Source organism: Neolamprologus multifasciatus, chromosome 16 (assembly GCF_963576455.1).
Source record: "Neolamprologus multifasciatus chromosome 16, fNeoMul1.2, whole genome shotgun sequence".
Classification (NCBI taxonomy): domain Eukaryota; kingdom Metazoa; phylum Chordata; class Actinopteri; order Cichliformes; family Cichlidae; genus Neolamprologus; species Neolamprologus multifasciatus.
Genome location: NC_140454.1, coordinates 11862529 through 11885514, shown reverse-complemented (window position 1 = coordinate 11885514; position 22986 = coordinate 11862529). Strand labels below are relative to the sequence as shown.

Sequence of the window (22986 nt, the reverse complement as noted above, 5' to 3'; positions counted from 1 at the left end):
TGGTTTTATACTCAGTACACACACGCAGCGGGGTTTGGTGGGGGTAATTAGCATATTGAGGCCCCGCCCTCCTGGCACGCGCCATATGGTGCTTGCGTCATTAAAACGGCCTCGGGGATCACGTGACAAATCTTCCATTTGTGCCATCCAGTCTCTCTCTTTCTCTCTTTCTCCCTCTCTCTGTCTTTTGTGAGGTGAGTTGACCATCTGTCGCCACAACATCTACGCATGCGTAGATTTAAACTTACTGCTGGAAGGCGAGTGTTGCATGTGATGATTGAGGTCACTATAGGCCTCAAAGACTTATCATTGCTGTCTGTTTTTAAACGTAAAGGATTTGTAAATGATTAGGCGACAGCTTCTCACCTGTGGCTCTGAATCACAGCTCACTTGTCTGACAGGTAACAACATCTTGAGCTGTTGAAATGTGACTGACCCCGTCTCTTTCTCATGAATAATTAACAAAAATACCTCCAATCTCCTGCTGAGGAGATACTCATAGATGGGTCCTAGTGCTGTTTGATTCTTTATGTATATAATAAACATGTAGAGGAAAGACTCAATAGCTCTAAGAACGAACAAAAACTTGTGTGCCTGTAAATATTTTGTCTGTACCTGGATTACTTGTATTCAGATTACTGTTGAGTTTAAATTATCTGACCTTTTCCATCCATTCATCCATTTTGTGCCACTTATCCAGATCTGGGATTTCCTCCCCCCAGTTATCTCCTTCAGCTCTTTGCACTGAGGGGCATCGCGGCACTTCCAGGCCAGCTCAGACCTTCCCTACAGCATGCCTTGGATTTGCCCCAGGGTCTCCACGCAGCCGGAGATCCCTGAAACACCTATGAAGCATCCAGGAAGCATCCCGGTAAGATGCTCAGTGTGGAAAAGTAGCAGCTCTCCTCTAAACCCCTCTGAAGTAACAAAGGGCCTCTTTGCCACTTGTATCTGTAAACTCATTCCTTTGGTCACACAACGAGTTATTCAACAAGTTCACTTTACATTCTCTCTTCTCCACAACAGACCCACATTACTGTTCAGTAACATAGTCAACGTCTTACTCTATAAAGCCAGTTAGTTTGTAGAGCTAAGTGAATGCGATAAAACTCAGTATAAATGGAAATTTTTTAAAATTGTTTTTTAAAAGGTGTGTGTACAGACCTGCAACTGTGGCACATGAACTTGATCCAATCAGTTCAATCAGGACAACATATTATACTAGTTCTTCAGGACCTTAATGATGAGGCTTGATCAGACGTACATGACCGTGACTCTCTATAGAAAAGAGGTGACCTGATATTGCCATGTTCATCTACGATGTCAGAGGTTTATTATGACTCATGGCTAGTGATAGTGCTTTCGAATGCAACAGTCTTAATGAGAGCTTAGAAGGACATGAGGAGGCTGAGATGGTAAATGGCCTGTATTTGTACAGTGCTTTACTAGTCCCTAAGGACCCCAAAGCGCTTTACACATCCAGTCATCCACCCATTCACATACACACATTAACACACTGGTGATGACAAGCTACATTCCAGTCACAGCCACCCTGGGGCGCACTGACAGAGGCGAGGCTGTCGGACACTGGCGACACTGGCCACCACCAGTAGACAACGGCCCAAGGACACAACAACCGAGACTTGGACAGGCAACCTTCCGATTACAAGGCAAACTCCCAACTCTTGAGCCACAATGCCCCCCCCCCCCCCCCCCCCCCCCCCGATGTTGGGTATTGAGGTTGGAGGAATTGTCTTGCCACTTGAACAATCTGGAGCAACATTAGAAATGTCTTTAAAAATTTCTGCCTTTATCCCTGTTTTAAAACAGTTACTGCGTCTCCCCTCTTTGTCTTAAGAACAATGATCTCTCTATATAAAAAAAAACTTTTTTCTTCAACGATGGCCCATAAAAGTATTTTCTAGTATTAGGTCAGTCTTGGTCAAACATAATCATAGGGAATGTTTCCACTACATGTTTGACAAAGTCAATAGAGAACAGAAGAAGAGCTGGAGGAAACCAGTAGGCCAATAAGAAAAAAGCAGAGGACTTTGGACCAGGCTGCTCTGCGGTGAAGACGCTGCTATGGTGATGATAGAATGGTTGCTAGGTGGTTACCCAGTAACTGTGGAGGACCTGTGTCTGTCCACCGGTTTGAACCATCTGACAGGTAATGGTTAACACACAATCAATGCTTCAGTCTGTCTGCTGCTTAGTTCAGCTTTAAATAAATATGAAACTTTATCCGATCAGATTTATAGCAGTGATAATAATGAAAAAAAGAATCAAAGTTTTCTCTTTTTCTGCTTGATGGATTTTTATTGCTTTAAATGTCTTTTAGTGAGGTCCACGCTTAGAGTTTTATTGCATTTTAAATGCAGAAGGTGTACTATGTTTACCTGACATGTTCACAGGATGCTGAAGCAACCAAAATGAATGAATCTTCTCTTTGGAGCAAAGCTCACAAACAGCACAGAAACTCACTGTTGAATAATCATCAATATTCCATACTGCCAGGTGTGTGTGGGCGTCTGTGTGTGTATGTAGAAGGTCAGATTGCCTTATTCATGCAAAAAACGCACACAATAGTATCTAGTATCCAGGCCACACCTGAATTAATAAACAGAGAAGTAAACAGACAACAAAGATTCATTAGAACACATAACAACAAAGAAGTTCACCCCTTAAAAAAAAAGAAATGAAATTATAGAGAATAAAATCATCGCACAACTCTAGAAACAAGACAAACAGCTCTGCAAGAGCAGAACTGCATTCAGCTTTAATGTAGTTAAAATGCCTTCAAAAATAATATGATGGTCATAAATAAGCAAACTGAAGGCAGCTCCATATTTACACGTGACACCAAGAGGAAGAAGACTGGTTTTTAGAAACATGTTGCGGCATAAAGCAGAAGCACCACAGGAAGTAGCTGCAGAACAAACATCCAATCACAGTCAGTCCCCTACACTATTTTTTTAAAAGTTTTTTTCTTTCTCATTCTTTTGGCAGGTGTGACTCAAACTGTCATAACTCAACGTGTTCCCACATGACATTCAAAGTAACAGCAGATTCCTTCTGGAGGCGTAGCTGAAATATTCTTGACATTTTTAAAAACTTTAAATAGGGAAACTTTACTTCTGATGCATCTCAATACACAAAAAGTAACAGTATGAATGCAGTAATGCAAAAATGCAATCACAAGCGATCACTGCACAAACGGGCAATGTTTACAGTGTTTCCAGGGGCAGGAGGAATATCTTGTGCCAGTTAAAGCATAGGCCGCGTTTTTAGAATCACTTAATCGACATGTATGTTTATACAAACAATTACTCAGCAAGGCATTACAGTTGGGAAGAGTATAATTATAAATACTCAGACTCTATTCATCTTGGAAGCTTGAGCAAGATCCTCAAAGTGTCACATGCCACCTGAAGCATTTGCTTTTAACACAAATGAAGTACAGCAAGCTCTAAAAACAGGTGTTTTAAAGTGCTCGTGCATTGCACATCATCATCATCATCATTATTACAAAGCTCATTCCTGATTATGTGACCCAAATATCTGACTTTTGTCTCCCTGAGAGAAAAAAACTAGCTTCTTGTCCTCCTTGGTTGTCGTGCTCTAAGGATCATTAATAACCATCCATCCAGCATCATGCTTGTTTCATGTTTGTTAGAAAGGTCATCGATATACAAATTGATGAGAACAGGTGTCAACGCCCCACCTGGTCGGACCCTAATGGTTACTAAAATGGGTGTAGGTGTGCTCCATCTGATCTGTATAGTTTAATGCAAATAATCTAGGATCCTTATCACGTGTGAGGGGACGTGTTAGAACTTGAAAACAGGCATCAACAAAGCCTCTCAGTGCAGATCAGCTGCACTGCAATAGTGTTTGGTTTCCATCTGGTGCTCATATGTTGGTACTGCAGATTAAAAAGTTCAAATCAAATGTTTCTTTGAATTCTTCAGAACATCTATGAATAATAAAAACAAGAAGTGAACATTTAGCCTCTACACTGACTTTTATACAAAAAAAAAAAAAATCTAAACACTTGAGAAGTATCTGAATTGATTTCTCATCAATCTGATCTTGAGCCAAGTCTAATTATTGACAAATGCTGTCTGATTAAAGTGTACTTCTCATAGCTCTTTTTCACCACACTGAGTGATCAGTCACAGCACCAGCTGGGTAATATAAGCAAATGCTTATATTCAGGTCATGTCACAGAAATAGTTAAAGCAAAATCCTAACAGTAAAGTCTGGAAAATCTGCTTTTTCTCCTTCTTTCAGTCATTCTGTTGCTGGTTGCGTACATGCTTTGGGTCCTTGTCTTGTTGCATGACCCAAATCTCATGTCATAAAACTGCCACCTTGAAAGTATCCTGATATTTCGCGCGTTTACTCAGTCGATGTAAGGTGATCATGTCAGAAGGAGCAGCCCAAAGTCACACTTAGGAAAAGTTGTATTTTTCTTCTGGATACATAAACCAAAATCTTAGCAAGTTAGAAAGAATTATGCAGGTGTTTTTGCTATTAGCCTTTTAAAAATTTGAGATGAAGTGGTCAGCTGATTAATTAAAATAAAAGCACGTTGTTTTGATTTAAATGTTTGCAGTTATTAAGCTAAAATAATACAGATTTTACTGGTATCACCAACGGGTTTTCTCTCTGTTGGAGTGTTTGTCAGTTGGCAACGTTATTAAAGTAAACTGAAATAAATCAGCTGTTCCCTTCCCCGAAGGGTCACAACAGCAGGTAGGTCTCCATGTTTGATTTGGCAAGGTTATACACCAGGAGCACTTATTAATGCACCCTCAAAGGTGAGTGCTGTCTTGAGATGGAATCGAACCAGCAACCTTTCAATTGCTGCTACGCATTTACAGTGAACTAAAACTACATTACAAACTAAACCTGGGGGGGAAAAAATCAATAGCGATTAGACTGCATAACACTTTGGTGGGCAAAGCAAGAAATATGAGAAAGCAATGGGGATATTTTAAATAAAAAAAAATTTAATTATAGATATGTGTGTGTGTGTGTGTGTGTACTTTTTTACATTTTAAATGATTAATAATTAATATATTTTGTATTCACTAACTGATCAACGTATTCTATATCTTTTTAATTCAATGATTGTTGTTTTCTTTGGGATTAATAAAGTTCTGTGAAATTATTTCACAAAATAATTTTAATACCCAATCCTGCAGAAAATGTTGGTTACAGGGAGCCTTACAAGATCTTCTGTGACTAGTTAAAATGAGTTAAAGCAGTAATGTGAGGTTGTTTTTTACATATATATGTGTGTGTGTTTGTACTTCAAAAACAAGGCATTTGATTCTTTTAACCTCACTGGATTCTAGCTGATATTACATTATGTGTGCAGTCAGTAAATATTAAAGACAACAGTAGCCATTAAAGACGACAAGCTAGGATATGTGAAGAAAAAGGGGGTCCGGCAGGGGTCGCTGTTCCTCCGCCGTACCCTTCTGAGGACACACCTCCTGCCCTCCCCGTCGCCGTCCTCCTCCTCCTCGCACGCTACTTGTCACTGCTTCAGCAGGTTTCAGGAAGCGGAAGCGGGAATGTTGGAGTGTTTATTAGAAAAGTTTGGTCAACTTTGACACTTTGGGATTTGAGGCGCAAACTGCGGAGGAACATGACGGTGAGTGACCGGGGCGCTCACGGCGCCAATGCCCACTGCTCTGCGGCTGTTTGAGAGTTTTGGTGAGGCTGCTGTCAGCCCTGTCCTTCGTGTCATAACAGAGCAGGAACGAGTGAACGGATCAACAAGTGGGCTTGAGTTTACAGCAGGAGAAGAAAGTTTGCTGACGATTTAGAAGAGAGGCTGCGCAGGCTTGAAAAGTGGGTTTAAAGTCGGTTGGATGGTGTTCAAACCGCACATATCTGAAGAAAAGTGACCCTTCAGTGGGTGTAAGATAGATCTTCATCTGTGCGTGCGTGAGTGAGTGTGTTGCAAACTGTGGCGTGTTAAAAAAGCTTATTGACTAACAAGCTGTCGGGCTGTGCAGTGAATTGCGGGCTCTGAAATGCTGCTGCTGTTTGTGATCACTTAAAGGTGTACCTAGTCCACATAGCTGAATGCAGAGTTACATTTCTGAAGGAAACTTTAGCGTCAGATGATTTTATTAGTGTGTTTTTGAACCTTGGGAAATGCAATCAGTCTAAAATCAAAATAACAGAATTCACTATGACGCGACAGCAGAAAAGTTTACCAACTGATCATCAGCCTCCTTGTTAAAGTCTTATCTATGAAAAGTTCCTTTTTGTTTAGTTAAACCAAAATGATCTTTGGTTTACCTACTTACTTTTTTGCAATGTATATATAAAAAAAAACTAAGCTTATCTTTTTCTATTAATAATCATTTTAATGTTAATAACTTCAGGGTTTGTTTGTAAAAATGTATCTTATGTTTTTAAATGTCCACATTACTGTAAATGCTGTGGGTCAGGCTAATATAGTAACTTATTAACAAATAGTAGTAATAATGTTGAAAAGACCAAACTTCACCATCATGCTCTTCAGGCTGAAATATGTGATTTAGTTTAGAAAATGGAAATGCTTTCACCTGCAGTGCATTCTGTGGCGTAGTTATGTAAAAGTACCAAAGCTACAAGTGGTGGAAGCTTCCTGAGCAAAGGATTTTTAAGTGCCAAAACTAGAGATGCCTAAAGTAGGCAAAGTACCTGTGGCGGTATGACGTGCTATTATTAGCAGTGATGTATTCATGTTTAAACACATTTGCTCCAACTCAGGTGGTTAAGTTGGAGCTGGTTTCTGTTCTGTTTCTGCATTGTTGAATGTCAGTCTGCTGGTTAATTTCCAAATGCATTCACCGATTGCTTGGTAACATGTAAGAAATGTCAGTTTCTCACCTGCAACGCATTAAACCTTGAAATTATTCAGTAAATCTATTTCAGGGCAAGCAGTAAATCCCCACATTTATAAAATGTTTGATATTTTTGCATGAAAATGACCACAGTCATCATTTTTTAAAAGTATATATTAAAGCTATTGTGAAGTTTTTATTCAGTATTTGAATTTACATTAAAACTAGTGTTAAATATAGTGCAGTATTTACAGAATATGTCTATGAAATCCAAGTGCTCAACTGTCCCCTGTACAGATATGTCAAGTTGAACACGCCGACTTTATTTGTCGCCTCACATGCTTCACGAGCGTTCCACAGAGTAATGCTTCTGTTATCATTGCGCCGTGTACGGTGACCACGCCGATCCTGGAAAAAGTGGAGGCTTGTGTTGCGTTTTGCAGTTCGACCTCTGAGTCTGGCTTCTGTCAGAGTCGACAGGTTAACTTAACACTGAGGCTCAATATTCCTGCAGTCAGTGGGTCATCCTCTTCTCTCAGAGATGACTAGTTTACTTTCAGATAAAACAGAGAAAAGCCAGAAAAAGTTGATATTTTAAACAGATTATTGGACAACCAAGATTTACCCTTGCTGAAATGTAATACAACTCAAAGAGGAGTCATTTCTTAAAGCTAAATGTGTCTTTTTTCCTTTCTCCAATAATAAATTTACGTATATTATTCAGTCGCCTACATTGTTTTGATTTCCAGAACGTCCTTTTCCAGGGCCAGCTCAGATCTTGTAATACCCTAAAATAATATTAACTGAAATGACTTTTATTATAGAGATAAGAAATCCCAGAATAACTTTATTATATTTTTAAAGTATTTTTAAGTGTTTTAAGTATTTCATTAGTTCCTCATTCAGTTTTCCTGTGCTTGAGTCATTTTTTAAAACATAAAATTCCAGTTCAAAACTGGATCTTGAAGACTAGATATTAATATCTGCGCTGCAGTCACTTCTCAACAGTGAAGCAGATGTGAAAGAAGTGTCGTATTTAAACTCGACATAGAGCTGAAATAAAGCCATTTGAATGATTTCGATATTAATTGATAGTGCTGTTTTGTTAAGAAGAATGACCAGATGATTCTCACTTATGGTCATCTTCTGCTTTTTTTGTTTTATGTGTTGACCAAAAAAATCTTTAGTTTGGACAAAGGGAGAAATGAAGTGTAAATGTTAATAAGTAGTAATAACATCTCTTTGTACAGCACTTCTCGAAACCAGTGTTACAAAGGGCTTCACAGAAACACGGAATAAAAAAAACAAGGTGGGGAGAAATTATAAAAAGGATTTGCATCTAAATTCAGATGGGACAGGCAAGACATCAAAATGTAAATAAGATGCAGTGTGATTCCAGTATAATGAATATCTTAAAGACAGCAATAACAATCTGTAAGGTAAAAGAAAAGATGGAGTTAAGCCAAAGATGTTTATATATAAAATCTATGCTAAAACGTACAAAAAACGTTTCACAATCAGTCATCAGCAGCGATTTAAAAGAAGACAGTCAAAAGGCGGTCATTCCAGAGCCGAGGAGCCCTAACTGCAAACTCTCGATCGTCTTTTGTCTATAAGCGTGAGGTGTGCGCTGGTTGACCTCCTTTGCTTATGTGCGGCCTTTAATGCATATGTATGTCATATTAGAAATAACCAAAGTTAAAATAATGATGCCAAAAACTCAGTTATAGTTGTTTTGTTTTGGGGTTTTTTCTGCTCTTGGATCTGTATGATGTCACAGAGAGCCGATATCTCAAATATGGTCATATGAGGAAAATGCTCTGACTCTTAGAGCTACAATGGCTTGTTTAAGACTGTGGACCAACTAAATAACCTCTCATATGAGGAAAAATAAGCGTTTTTAAACATTTCAGTTTTTATTAATTAACCATGTCAGATATTGGAATCTTGGCATTGGCAGAATCTTGGCAAGAAAAACGTTGGCATTTCTAGGTAGAAAATTGTGTTTAGTTATTAATATTCCAAATTGGATGCAGAATCCTTTTCTCTGCATCTTAAGTAGCAACATGCGGTGTATGAAAATGTAGACTTCACACTCCTGCATCAGCATTTACTAGTTTTTTTTTTTTTTCTTTTTTGTCATGGTCACTGCATTGTTGAGTTGACGGAGCTTCATAAATGCTGCTGCAGGCTTAGGCTTTGCTGGTTCAGTCTGATGTATGACTTGCTTTAATGGAAGCTCTGTGACCACAGCATCAGCTTGTCTTGAGTTTTAAATGGAATTGTTTTATATTTGAAAAAAAAATCGTAATTCAAAAGAGCCTGTCGCTGGAAGTGTTGCGAATGTCAAAGCTGAATTCTGTAATGACTGCTGTTATCTCTAAAGGGCAACGCTAAAATTTCTTTATGACCTTCTTTAAATTATGAGGAACTGAGGGCACTCTGAGTTAAAGATGACTTGGAGGATGAAGAGTGGTTGACCTGCTAGCCACTGCTCCTGTGTCACTCTTGCTGTGTCACTGATGTGTTTTAAAGCAGCTGATTCATTCTGTCCGTGCTGTCTGTGTGCTTGCAGCTGTTTTCAGATTGTCCACTTTGTTTTGCATTTACAAGAGGATTCTAAAAATAGCTGTCCCTCGCTCACCCCTCATCTTTCTTTCTCTCTCCGTCTGTCTCTCTCGCTCTCTCTCGGACAGGAAGTTGTTCTGTTCTTCATTCTAAACACTCGTTTCCTGTTTCACACGTTCTCTTTTAGATTTGGCTTTATGCTCCTCCAGGCTTCTGCCTCTTCCTCTCCATCACTCTCCTCCTCCCTTCAATAACCCCATGAGCACTATTTGACTTTTAGCTCAGAGCTTTAGTTTTTAGTGGGTAACTTTTTACACAGTGGACTTTATCAGTAAAAGTGACTCAGCACAAGAACTGTTAGAAACCTAGTCCTAGGTGTTAAAATTGTGAATACTCGGCTCTTGTAAGTAAAGTCAGGTCAGTATTTGGAATAAAAAATGAATAGCTGCGCAGCAGGATACATATACCATACAGTTACATTCTGAAAGTCAGTAAATTCCTTTTGAAGCTGTATTATTTACTGTGAAATGTAAAGGTAGCTGTTCATTAACTTGCCTGTGTTGATGATTAGCCACATTGCTAGCAAACTGCACACCAGCCTGTTAGCATTCTTGGTGTTATAGCTGTTTTGCCAAGTAGGGTAGCTAACAAATAATGCACTTAGTGAAGACCTTAAGATTTACAACACAACTATATTGGCATCCCGAGTTTTAATGTGTTTAGTTCTTTATTGTCTGGAAGCTTTTAAAAAAGCGTTTTAAGAAATTTAATATTTTGCTGTGCAAGTCACGTTTTTCACCCATTCCTTCATGTAGAAATGGCTAAGAGCTGAAATGTTATAGGGTAATTTTAGTATTAATAGTTACGTAGCTGCAAAAAGTGAAAACAAAGTGTCACACAGAAAAGTTAAATTTGCATAGTTTTATTTTCATACTTTCTTTGGATTCTGCTCTAACTTGAAATGGAAAATGAAAGGCCCGGGTCCACCTATACACATAGCCATATATTTTTAGTAGACAAAACATCAACTCCAGAGCGACGCCTGCATTCAGTCAACTTCTTAATCAAATTATTGTGTGACTTTTAAGTGGCACCATAGAGTACAGAAACAATCGGTGTGTGTTCATTTTGCTTGATAATGATCTAATCAACTAAAAGAGAATTTTACAACATCCGTTTTGACTCGCTGTTTGGGTTTGACTTCTATTTGTTTAAGAAGTGTTTGAGTGTGCGCAGTCACATGTACTTTTGGATTTGTAATTGTTTCTAAGGCTATTTCACCACATTGGCAAGTTGAATTTATTTAACTGAGCTTAAAAACGTTTATAGTCACCAGTCCGATCATCTTCATCAGTTCTTACTAACTGCTTACAGCTCTCTTCTCTCGGGATGTGTCTTGCCTCCCCCTTTTAATGCTTTCCTGCAGGATAGTTGCCTGCTCGCTCATAATGTTGATGCTTTTTGTTTTCCTTACATATTCTCTGGTGAATTTTGAATTCTGCAACTTTTCAGAGTTAAAGTCATGTGACAGCTGGGGTGGAGGCAGGATTCCCGCAGCTGTCTTTATTGCAAACCTGAAATCTGTGTTACAGTTAACCTGTACGGTATACACAAAACGCAAAACATTATTTGCCATCAGATACCAATCTGCCCGTGTATTGAGGTCAAACAGTAACTGTGTCATGTGCACATTGTTGTTTTTTTTCTTTTTTTGTATGCCATGTAATGCTAGGTGTTTATCAAAGTCAGTATTATACATTAAGAAATTCATATATTAATCTAAGATGCTTTTGATTGTTGTGTCCCAGTAACTGCAGCATTTTAACAGATTTAATTTTTAAAATTATAGATCTGAGAAGAAAACAAACTCAATGAAAATCATTTGTGTTGTTGCACAGCTGCATATCTTCACTTGTGCTCATTTCTGTAATTGGACTAAAACTCTTAAACTTGCAAATCCATTGACTCACTTTAAAAAGGTTTTGATTGTCTTTCAGGGTGTTTATGAGCTCTGAAAAGGCAAATCCTTCAAATACACATGTAATGAGGTCAAATGCTTAAATAACAGGACAGATTTACTAATACTTAATAGGAAAACCCTCTTTTGGCTTTTTTTTTTTTTTTTTTTTAAATTTTTGGATTCAACAACGAGGTGTTGGTTGTGGGATTTGTGCCAGTTGAACTCTTGATTTATTTGCAACCGAGTGGGAAACTGTAACAGGTGGATGGCTCAAAGCTGTGACCTTTCGTCTTATATCTCTTCCCTAAGCCCCTTTCTGCTCTTCAGTAACACTAGTACTTGTGAAACTGAGCAGAAGTAGGGGTTAGGGGTTAGTAGACTGAGTGGAGACCGTCAAAAAGCAGCTAAAGACATTTTTATTTCAAAAAGCTTTTAATTAGACCAGAGTTTTTATGATGTATTTATGACTGTATTGTGTTTTTACCTTGTAAAGCACTTTGTGACACATGTCTGTGAAAGGTGCTATATAAATAAACTTTACTTACTTACTTAGAAGTAGAATGTTAAGTTTTTAGTCACCTTTTGGCCGGGAGGTTGGTACATAATTAAAAAAATCTGTTTTGGTTTTATTTATTTATTTACTTTTCTCAGCAGTGTGCACACAGAGTGATTTTCATGAAGATTTTTAGCTTAGGTTTTTATATATACCATATTCAAATGTCTGCCAAAATGCAGCTGTTAATTTGATTGTGTTAGTGTGTCAGACTTTAATAAATACAAGCAGCCTCACACTGCTTGCAGGGAAAAAAACAGACGGATGCACCCATTTACACACCCTGGCGCAGTAACTTACCTTGATTAACAGACAAACGACTTGGGCTCTCATGGCAAATAACGTCTGGTGTTCTTCTACACTTTGTACGGGTTGGCTGTTAAGTGCGGAGACGCTGCTCTGGGTAAAATCTGTGCTCTGATGGAGTCTCAGTCCTCACCATTTCCTGCAATCCCTGTCCCTGCAATTTGCCTTATAGAAAATCATATTGATTCTTTTTCAGTGTCCTCTCATTTCTCTTCATACTGTGTCATTTTTGTTGGGAAATAACTCGATCCCTCAGTCCCTCATCATTTTTGAAAGACAGTCAGTAGATCACCCAAAGAACTTTTTACACCTCTGGGTACATTTTTGCAGATGAATCATCACATTAGTTTGCCCTGTGTCAGCAGAACTGACACTACACTTCTTTGGTGAACCCTGACAGTAGATTTTTGCATGGGCCCTAAATATTATGATGACAGCTTTAACCTCTCATTTTTCTTTATTAACCAAAAGTTAATACTTTCAAGCAATTATATAAAGGCCACTTCTCTTCTTCTCATCTAACTACAAAGCAGCTTCCCTCTACTTTAGTCCTCTAGAACTGGTCTTTACTGCACAAATGGTAATTATCAGGAAGCACATTAAAGTAAAGATGCAAAGTTTTCTGAAGAAGTCACTTGTGTAAGAATTGTTGTTAAACTACACCGTTGTTTGCTACGTGCTAGGAGTTTACAACAAATTTTGTGATGCCATTTGGTTTTATATTTGTAGATGTTTGCTCAGACTTGTCCCTTGTTTCCTATTGATACTAAATCAGGATTAGTATCTGTGTGTACACGTTCTTTATACTGTCCAAAAGTGATAGTTGTACTAGTGATTCAGATCTTTTATCTACTCTCTTGTGTACTGTATGTTTTTCGGTTGCATGTTTCAGCTAGAGCCTACTAATACAGCACAGCATCTGCTATAACTAATATTCTCTATTGTATTACTTTCCATGTATTATATTTTGTATTGCTTCTGTTTTGCAAGTGATCATTAGTAACTAACAGTTAAATACATTAATATATTTACTAACATCATTCATCTTTTCTTTATATAGTTGCTTTGTTTTCAATGATTCGTATTCATGTTTTAAGTGCATATTAAATGAATTATTAAATATAAAAGTGTTTTTCTGTGTTTGCAGGTGTATGTTGTCTTTTGCTGATGTTGCTGTAGAGTCGTCAGTCTTCTTTGACTGACCGCATCAAACCAACCAGAGAAATGGAGAGTGGAGCTCTGGCAGTGGAAGTCAGTACTGGTCTAGGTGCGTCGCCTTTCTTTAGATTCAGAATGAATATACTGTAATAATGGGGAAAGCAGCTAAAATACTGGACTATCAATTAAACGCTTGAAATAACAAGCAATAATAATGAATAATTTCAAATTGGTTAGAAGAGGTGAATAAAAAATTTAACATCTTACCTCCAAAATAAATAAACATTTGAACTAATTAGTTAAGGGGATCACTTAGTAGTTGAACAAAATGCTAAAATAAATGGATAAAAAGTGTGCTGAAAATCTAGACATATTTACAAATATGTCATCTGATAACACACACTGATTTTGAAAGCAGATTTTTAGATTACTGGACACATTTGCAAGTCTTACTTTGCATTCAGAGACTCCGTTACACTCTTACAAATGTGGTACTGCTGACACTTTGAAATATAGTTATAGAACCGTTCACGCACATTTGTGAGTAATTCTGGTTTACAACCTTTTAATAGCCATCTTGTTGACAGACGGTATGCTTGATTGATCCGTAGATTCCACATCAAGGCGTTTGGCCTGGGCCAAAACCAGAGAATCCGTCTGGCAAGATTCGAACTCAGAACACCTCTTTGGTCCCCAGGAGCCCCAGCAGAGCCAGAGTAATGGGAACACACAGGGACCCACACACCAGGGTTAGTTGAACTCAACTGTTTAGCCTCTGTTGCTAAATACTGTACCTAAAATACCCGTGTATCCAAGGTTTTACATTTGCTGACTTAATGATATGCTTTTATTTGTTTATGAACCTTTGAAATAGAAAAGGTTATAAATAAGCCTCTGTTCTAAAACATGGTGTGACTAAGAGTTACAGATTAAACCCAAATTCTTATTCGAGATGACACAAAATGTGACTGAGCCGGAAAAAAGCACGAATAACGTCTGCAGAGGTCAGGATAGAAAGCCAAAGACTTTTCCCAAAGACTTCTATCCATAGATTTCTGTTAGATTCAAGGTATTTTTGCAGCTTTTAACTGGATACATTTAAACACGTTACTGTCCTACAGTCTAATAAAGGAGACGTGGAGATCACTTTAATTTGTCAGAAGATCAAAGTGAAATGAATTCTCATTCAGTAAGTATTGTCGGGTGTGTGTTGTGTTTCACAGGTTTTGGTTTGTAGCCCTAATAAGTGTAACCATCAAATCACTTTACAGGCCTATAAAAAAGCCTGATTGCCTTCTTATTGCAAAAAAACAAACACAGCAAAACATATTATTTAGAGTGTAAAGCACCAAAGTTTTGGGCCACAGGGATAACTTTTTATGCACTTTTGCCCACATTTAAAATAATGTGACATTTAATCATTATATGTGTAAAATGTAAAGTTAGGGAAACCATAAAATGAATCATTATTTGTGGTCAGAGCATTGAGAAGAAAAGTTGGATGTGGACCACTTACATCTAAAACAGTGGAAACACAAACTGCAGACCAAATTATTGTAATGTTGACATATCCTGATGTCTGGCACCACTATAATAGTTTTATAGCATGTTGTAATCACTGCACAGTACAGCACGCGCTGGTTTATTGCTTTAACATGCTCATTTCTTTCTACTAGGGCAAGTTCCTAACAACAAGATCGCCAGCTGGCTGAATGACTGCAGGTACAGTATTCTTTCACCACCTGATTAAATATCCTGTTTTCAGTAAATCTCTCACGTGCTAAAGCAGTGCACACATGCTAGACGATTCAGTCCAATAATTTAATGATGCCAGTTTAAAATGAATGTTTTTAAGCATGTAAGAAGTTTAAAAAATAGGTTTGCTTTGTATCATATCCCACACGTCCTTTATTATGTTATTCACATTTTTGTTCATAATGACCAAAACGTGCTCTTCTGTTTTTGTTGTAGTGAGTTATTTTTAGAAAAACACTTTGAGTCCCTTGCACATACACTATAGAATAGAATAGGATAGAATAGAAAAGCCTGTTATTGTCATTGCACATTTACAAAGAAATGTAATTCCTTCAACTGTGCAGGAATAAAATATAAATGGCAAGAGAACAGGAATAAATAACAAACAAGAGAAATGGATGCAATCAAAAGGAATATATACAAAACAAGAAAAACGGCAAATATTGGAGAACAGAGAGCTTTGCAGTTTTTGGTCATTTTGGCTCATGCTGTGGTCAGCTAACCAAAGCCAAACTGTGTGCTGTAACTTCCTGAAGCTGAAAGGCTTAGAAAAACAGGATTTTCTTTCTTATTTTTAGGGAAAATAAACAAGAGTTTGTGGATTTTGTTCCAAGCTTTGTTTGACTAAAATTGCACTTGTATTTTTTTTTATTGTTAATGATTTATTAAAATTATGGCATTATGGGCTTTTTCTTCTGCTTATGAAGTGGGGCATTGCAGGAAAAATTATTGGAAATTTTTCCATTATATATAAACTGGATTGTGTTTTATTGCCGTTATCATTGTTAATTTTTCCTACAAACAATTTCACCTGTACAGACACTTCGACTGGTTAAAAGTAACTGTGCATCTGTGCTAATCTAGTTTTGAGGGGCATGCTAGGAAGAAAGTTCAACATTAGCCGGGCTTTCTTTGCGTTAGCTGGCTTGACAAAACTTAAAACCTCAGTTGGCGATTACGAGTAAGATGGTGGTTATCAACTTTCTTTGTTAACCCAGGCTATCTGCTTGAGTGTATTTGCACACTTACTTGAAAGGGGGGTTGATTCTGCGTATCTGAGCGCTGAAACTTTAAACTGCAGGCACATTAAAGGTTATTCAGAATTAAAGGATGTTTAAACAGTAACAGAGACGTGGAAATCACTTTTAGTTTGTTGCCCAATGAAAGTGAGATTCATTTACTGACTGAATAGATATTTTTCTGTATGTTCTTATCACAATCTTTATAAGATACTTGGCAGCTGATTAGCACCAAACATAACTATCTGAATGCAAGCAAATTCCAGTGACAATGCAGTTTGTGCTGCTCTAAATATACAGCTTGGCTACATTTGACCACATATAAAATGTTTTCCTTCAGCAGAGCATTTGTATTGCACTTAAAGGATATTGTAACTAAAACAATCCCCAAACAGATTGTGTGCTCACCAAGTTCCCATGGTGATTTAGCCAGGTAAAAAGACCCACATATGGGACGCTGAAGGCTCGGACATGGACATGCTGTTAACTTTTGCAAGTTCTGGATAGTTCACAAAGCTTTTTCATGCCTTTACTTACAGTAAAAATACATGAATTATGAATTTGAATGCAAGTCAAAATATGACTGATAATTACTGAATTTAATTAGGCCATGCATTACAGTAAAATTAAGTTAATGAGTGCCGAGGTTTGATTAATTATGGGATTATTTAAATGGGAATGGGAATCACTCTAGTTGTTGTCACTATATTAAAGAACACAAATGTCTTAATATTATTTTAGAATCAAAGATTGGGAAATGGGCATTTGAGCACTTTAATAAAGTTGGAACATTCATCTAAGATGCTTGAGATAAAAGCTTTGCTGAAATAAATAACTACAATCAAAAAGATAAGAAAACAGTGTGAGGGTACAGAAAGATTAACATAGTCATTAATGTAAATATGAACAGCTGGAGCTATGGTCTTTTAGAGCCTGACTCATGAGTTAAACGCTTGCTAACTGGTTTTGTCGCTTGGTGGGTTATTGATATGGTTTCCTGATGTCTAGAGGTGTGTGTTTAAAGGTGTTTTTATCAGCTGCTGACGTAGAGCTGAAGCGCAGCCAACGCCTAGACATAGAGCACACAGAACCACAGGGAACAAACACAGACAAAGACAGCTGACCCACGCCCAGAGATAGGGTGCACAGAGCAGCTGAAGTGGAGTAAGGAGAGAAAGATGCAGGAAGAAGCTGACAGAAGACGGAAAGAAAAGCAGAAAAAGAAAGAGCAAACAGAGGAGGGGTTCCTCCTGCTGAGTCAACATTGTTATCACACAAGCACAGTTTTAACCGCTGTCACTCAGAAACGTCTACAGCATGACACGGCACCGTGGTAACATGGCAAGCAGGTTACTATAGCTACAGTCGCAGGGTAGGGACTTGGGGCCAACATGGCTGATTTTGGCAAGTGGGAGGAATAGTAAACACTGCGACTGCGCACTATTACACAACCGTCCGTGTGTGCGTGTGTGTTTTATTTGGTGCCATGAACTTGTGCCATTGATAAAAGCTGCAGGTTGTGTAACAGCACAGTCTCTCCAGCATCCTGCTGCAGACAGCAGCTCAGACCCGCTATCTCAGTACTACTGTCAACTAGCCTAATCTGTCAGCCAGTTAGCCTGGAGCAACTAGTCTGGTCAATACAACTGCGAAAGCTTCTAAAACCAAAATCTAACCTAGAATAATTGGTATAGGATGTGATTGACCAGAATAAGTATCTTGACCTGACTTAGACTGGAAATATTGGCCTTTATTTGACTGCCAGTTAGTCTGGGTTACCCAGACTACTGACTTGAGAGATATTAAAGTTGGCACTCAGCCTCAGACAAGCAGCCAGTTCGCTCGCTCAAGTTAGGAAATATCTTGCTATACAAAGCCATACAGCATTATTATCAATTATCTAGGATATTTGTGAGATGGGTATTTAACCTTGGATTTGTCTTGAATTTACTACGACATAGTCTAAGGGTAGGTGGCTTCAGCCACACAGTACAAATCTACACACAGACTACCAAAAAAGAGAGATAGCATGATGTATCGATCCACATGCTACTTTCTTATTTCCTTTTTAGTGCATGTTAATCGCAGCACACCTAACTGGCTGATGTGGCTGATGTTGGATTTTGCGTGCGTGTTCAGTTTATTTCACTCATCATCTCTCTGTTTTCCAGAACTCCCCTTGGAGCCTCTCTAGATGACCAGAGTGCTTCTCCAAGCAGAGGTAATCTCTTGTTGTTTATGTACAGCACAGTGAGAACATCAAACTTGTGATGGTGACAGCTCTTCTGCTCTCTAGACTTTAGTGCATCAGAATTTATTTGCCGCATCAAATCTGAATTTGTTTTAGTTTAGCACTGTTGTCACTGACGGCATTTCACACCTTACTCGTGTGTGTGTGTGTGTGTGTGTGTGTGTGTGTGTGTGTGTGTGTGTGTGTGTGTGTGTGTGTGAGAACAGGGCCTTTGAAGAACGGCTGCAGCTTTGAAGATGACCTTTCACTGGGGGCTGAAGGTCAGTTCGCAAGATTTACAATTTCTTCTCATTGTTAACGGTTTCCCTCCATTTTCTGCTAATTGTGTAATTGAATCCTGATTTAAATGGCATATTAAAAATAGAAACACTGACATTTTGGTAACGTGTTCTCTGCCCGAGTTTGAAAGCTGATAATAGCAGAGCTGCCCCCAACGCAAAACCTTAATGGTCCATAAGTTGAGAAAACTAATCAGGACTAATGTCAAACTTCTGTGGCAGGAATATATTTATCTTGTATAATTATAATGCAAACAGAATCCTAATGGTCATAGTTACTGTTCAATAATATGAAGTCCTACATTGGCTAGCCTGCCAAGGGTCCAGGAAAAAATCCTTCTGGTTTCCTGGAGTGTTTAAATAAAGTTGTTTTGTTTTTTTTCCCCCTGTTATCTCCCTGTAGTTCTTGACTGTGACCTGATGGAAACTGGATTCTGTTCTAACCACATCTGTAGTTGATTTTTGACTTCTGTGAAAAAAAACATTACAAAAGCTTTTAGAAAATGTTACATGAAGTTATCAGGTTGTCACTTCAGGAAAAATCAATATATGCTTCCAGATTCCCTGGCTTCGATTACTGCTGATTAGGAAATTGCATAATCCTGACTCGAATTACTCATATTACCACTAAGGGTTGCTCTGGTCTGAAGATTAAAATGAATGTTTACTATTATTTGGACAGGCAAAAGCATCTCAAATCTATGATACCAAAGCCTAAAAACAAAGCTTCTGAATTGTAGTACTTTGCTGTATGACAGTTGTCTTTAAAGGCTTTATGAACTGGATTTAGTTCTCAGTTTTACTTTGACTCCATACACAGAGGGAGCAGACACCAGGTTATTTAGATTTGCATGAGTTGTAGTCAGGAACAGATTTGTTGCATCTCGCTCCTAAATCACTACTGAGCTGAGAAGTGAATAGTTGATATTTTGAACACCCTCTAGTTATCTCAACACTTTCAGTTAGTTCAATGGAATAAATTTTTGAGTCATGCAGTCATCATGTAATGTGTTGCATTGTGTAGTGTACAAACCACAAATGCATAGACACGCTCTATGTCCATTGAGGGTTTTATCTAGAGTGTGTGGGAGGTTTGGTTTTTTTCCCATTACGGATCTGTCAGTGGAAAGTCTGTGTAAGGAAACCAAATGGAGGTAAAGTGTAGTGTCATCAACGTAGTATGAGTTATTTTGTACTTGGTCATGAGAGAAATTTGGATACAAACTTCAGTAGTCCAAAACCAACTTTTAGAAGGATAAACAATGACCTATAACGATCAGCAAACTATTACAAAGCGCATTGTAGAGAACTGAAAAAAAGAAGAAAAAAAAAAACTAAGTGCACCATTATGCTTCTATAGGAAATAAGAGGTAAGTAGCAGCCAGGTGCTGCTACTCAGATACATTGATTAGTTGATCATCAGCAAATGTGAGCACCTCTGTAAAAGCAGAAGTTATTCAGAGGTTGTGTTAGCAGAGTGTTGCAACTTTCCAAGGAGCGGACAGACTGCACTGCTTTGAGAAACTGAAGAAAAGCCTATTGGCATGTTAAATCTTAATTGACATCATGACTGTGAAATTTCTAAGAAGGAACAAGTTGGCTTGACCTCTTCTCTTTAAAAAGAACATGGCAGCACAGTTTAGGTTTGGGAAGCTGCATCTTAACAAACTACAAGACTTCTGGAACGATGTCCTTTGGACAGACAAGACCAAAGTGGAAATGTATGGCTATAATGTTTAATGTAAACCAAACACAACATATCATACTAACTGTCAAGCATGGTGGTGGAAATGTGATGATTTGGACTTTCAACCAAAGAATCTGGGCATGTTGCAGTCATTGAGTCAACTGTACTCCTTTGTATACCAAAGGATTAAAGAGTCAAATGTGACATGGCTAAAGCGTGAAAAGCTAAAGCACAGCAGGAAATCTAGTCTTGCAGTGGCCCAGTCAAAATCAAATGAAATGCCAACAAACATCAATGAATCGAAGCAATGCAGTGAAGAAGAGTCAGCCAAAAAAAATTTCCACAGCAATTTATTTAATCATTGAGTGTAATTTGGTGTTTTTACAGGACTGCATATCCCATAGAGCTTCCTAAGGAGTCCCATAGAAGAGAAAGGCAGTTGACTTTTTGACATTTCTTTTATGTCAGAATAATGGATATAGATAAAACTATTTATTTTGACCCACGTGTCTTTTGATCATGTCTTTTAAATGAAGGATGAAGGTCTGACAAAACAGTGCTTAAATCAACAGAATATCTTGTGATACCTCATCTTCATTCCAGTCTTGTTTCTTCTTGAAGGAAAAGTCAACAGTGGCAGAGGTGTGGGAACACGCTGCACGCACGACGAGTGTGCGTGTTCATCATATTTGTGATCTTGTAAGGGCGGCAGAGTGTATATGTCACCAACTGAACAATAGCCTGTAATGACTTTCTGTTGAAATGTCATGTATGGTGTGTGTGTGTGTGTGTGTGTGTGTGTGTGTGTCGGAGATCAGTTGGGGGAATCTGCCCCAACTGATCTGCCCCAACTGGTGTTAATTGGTTAATTCTACAAGTTTTTACCTTGTATCAGCAGAAAGCGCACAACAAATACACAAAGACATCAACCGAGTTTGCAGAGTCCGTCCTGCATGTTGATATACTGTATCCGGCCAGATAGAAGCTACTTGAACATCTTAGACAAGTGGTGGCTAGGATCAACCAGAATTGACTGGGTCTTCTTCAGAGTCCTAACTTTGTACAGATGAGGAAGGTCATAAAGGCGCACACGTCCTACTTTCCTACGCATTAAACTGTCTCCATATTAGCCAGTACTTTGCAGCCTGTTTTTGCTGTTGAGGTTCAGTGGCCCGTGCCAGCTAATAAATGAGAATGTAAGAACAGATTCAATAAAACCTTCTCATAACCGTGCTGCTGACATGGAAACCTCAAAGCTTGTGATAAAAGCACACTTGTGCTGGTAAGCTTTTCTACACATGGCTTCCACCTGAAACTCAAAGGTCAGCTTGTTATCACTTATAGTGGCAAGTTATTTACACTGCTGCACAAACTCAGTAGCCTCATCTTTTTTCCATTGAAGGCAGGTAATCGTAAAATTCTCTGTAAAATCCACAACCATCAATTTAGTTTTCTGAGCACTGATGTCCAAGAAGGACAATTTGTACCACTCAGTGAAATCTGGTTGTTTTATTTATTGAGAAAAATGACCTAATATAGCGTAATAATATGTGACCTTCGGGCTATTCGACAACCCTTCTGTCAGCTTAGGATTAGGACCTGGTCATTTTGAAATGTGATATTTATTCTTTTTGGACCCTTGATGACTTTTGTTTTTACATTGTTATTAAGCTGCTTGACCTATCCTGTCTTGAGATTCTAGTCATGGACCAAGCTCGAAAAGTTTCTTTAGCAATTACTGGAGTATGTCAGAATTTGTTGTTCAAAGATCACAAACTGTTCTGTCCCAGATGTACCAAAAGGGACCGAAACCATGATAATACCACCTCCATGTTTCATAAATGAGTAGCTGCAATCTAGTGTTGTCCTTTCCTGTGTAGGACCGCTGTGGCTCAGGCTCATCTCCTAATTAGAACTGATGTGGCTTGATCCCTGCTTTGTGCAGCGCTCCCAAGTGTGATCGATAAAAGGTGCTGGTATGAGTATGCATGCTCAGTCACAGTAAAAAAGCACTATATAAATAACAGTTCATGTATCCTTTACATTCTCCATAATGCTTCTCAGTTAAACCAAAACATTCTATTCATTCTTCTCACTCATCAAAGCATTGTTTTTGCAGCCTTCTGGCTTTCCAATGTGATCTTTAGTCAAAGGCATCAAGCAGCAATGTTTTTGTAGAGCAGCAGCTTAGTTTTCTCAGGCCAGCCATGCCTGGCATTTTTTCATTACACTCCTGATGCGGGACTCTGAAAAGCCTCAGAAGTTGCCCTGTGTGCACAGGAACAGAGTTTTATCAGTCAACCACTACTGTGGAGGCTAATGACACTTTCTTTGTTTGCACACAGCCTTTCTGACTTTGGATTGGTCGAGTCTTAACTCTTTAAAGATAATTTTTGTGACACATTCCAACCTGATAAGCCCCTCCCACCGATTGGCTCATGTCTTTAAAAGTAAAATCTCAGTTGTTTGTGCAGCTATTCACTTTCACAAATGTGAAACTTTCAAAATGTTACGCTAGCATAAGTTTGAAGGATTTGGTTTATTAAATTACCAAATTCATAAAACATTTGGGAAATGGGAAATGCATATTTGACTAAAAA

The 22986-nt window shown here is 38.3% G+C and overlaps 1 protein-coding gene across 8 annotated transcripts in view; it reads left to right on the top strand.

The window, feature by feature from the left end:
* Positions 1–5510: 5510 nt before the first annotated feature.
* The window catches only part of itprid2 (ITPR interacting domain containing 2), a 47048-nt gene continuing 29572 nt past the window's right edge, over positions 5511–22986 (top strand). For 4 of the 8 annotated variants that reach the window (XM_085135845.1, XM_085135842.1, XM_085135841.1 and 1 more), the window contains exons 1-6: positions 5511–5665; positions 13386–13505; positions 14008–14145; positions 15073–15118; positions 18342–18391; positions 18628–18681. In XM_085135845.1, the coding sequence (XP_084991971.1) occupies positions 13463–13505; positions 14008–14145; positions 15073–15118; positions 18342–18391; positions 18628–18681 (331 nt within the window). In that variant the 5' untranslated portion in view covers positions 5511–5665; positions 13386–13462. The other 4 variants (XM_085135839.1, XM_085135840.1, XM_085135843.1 and 1 more) reach the window with 4 other exon arrangements.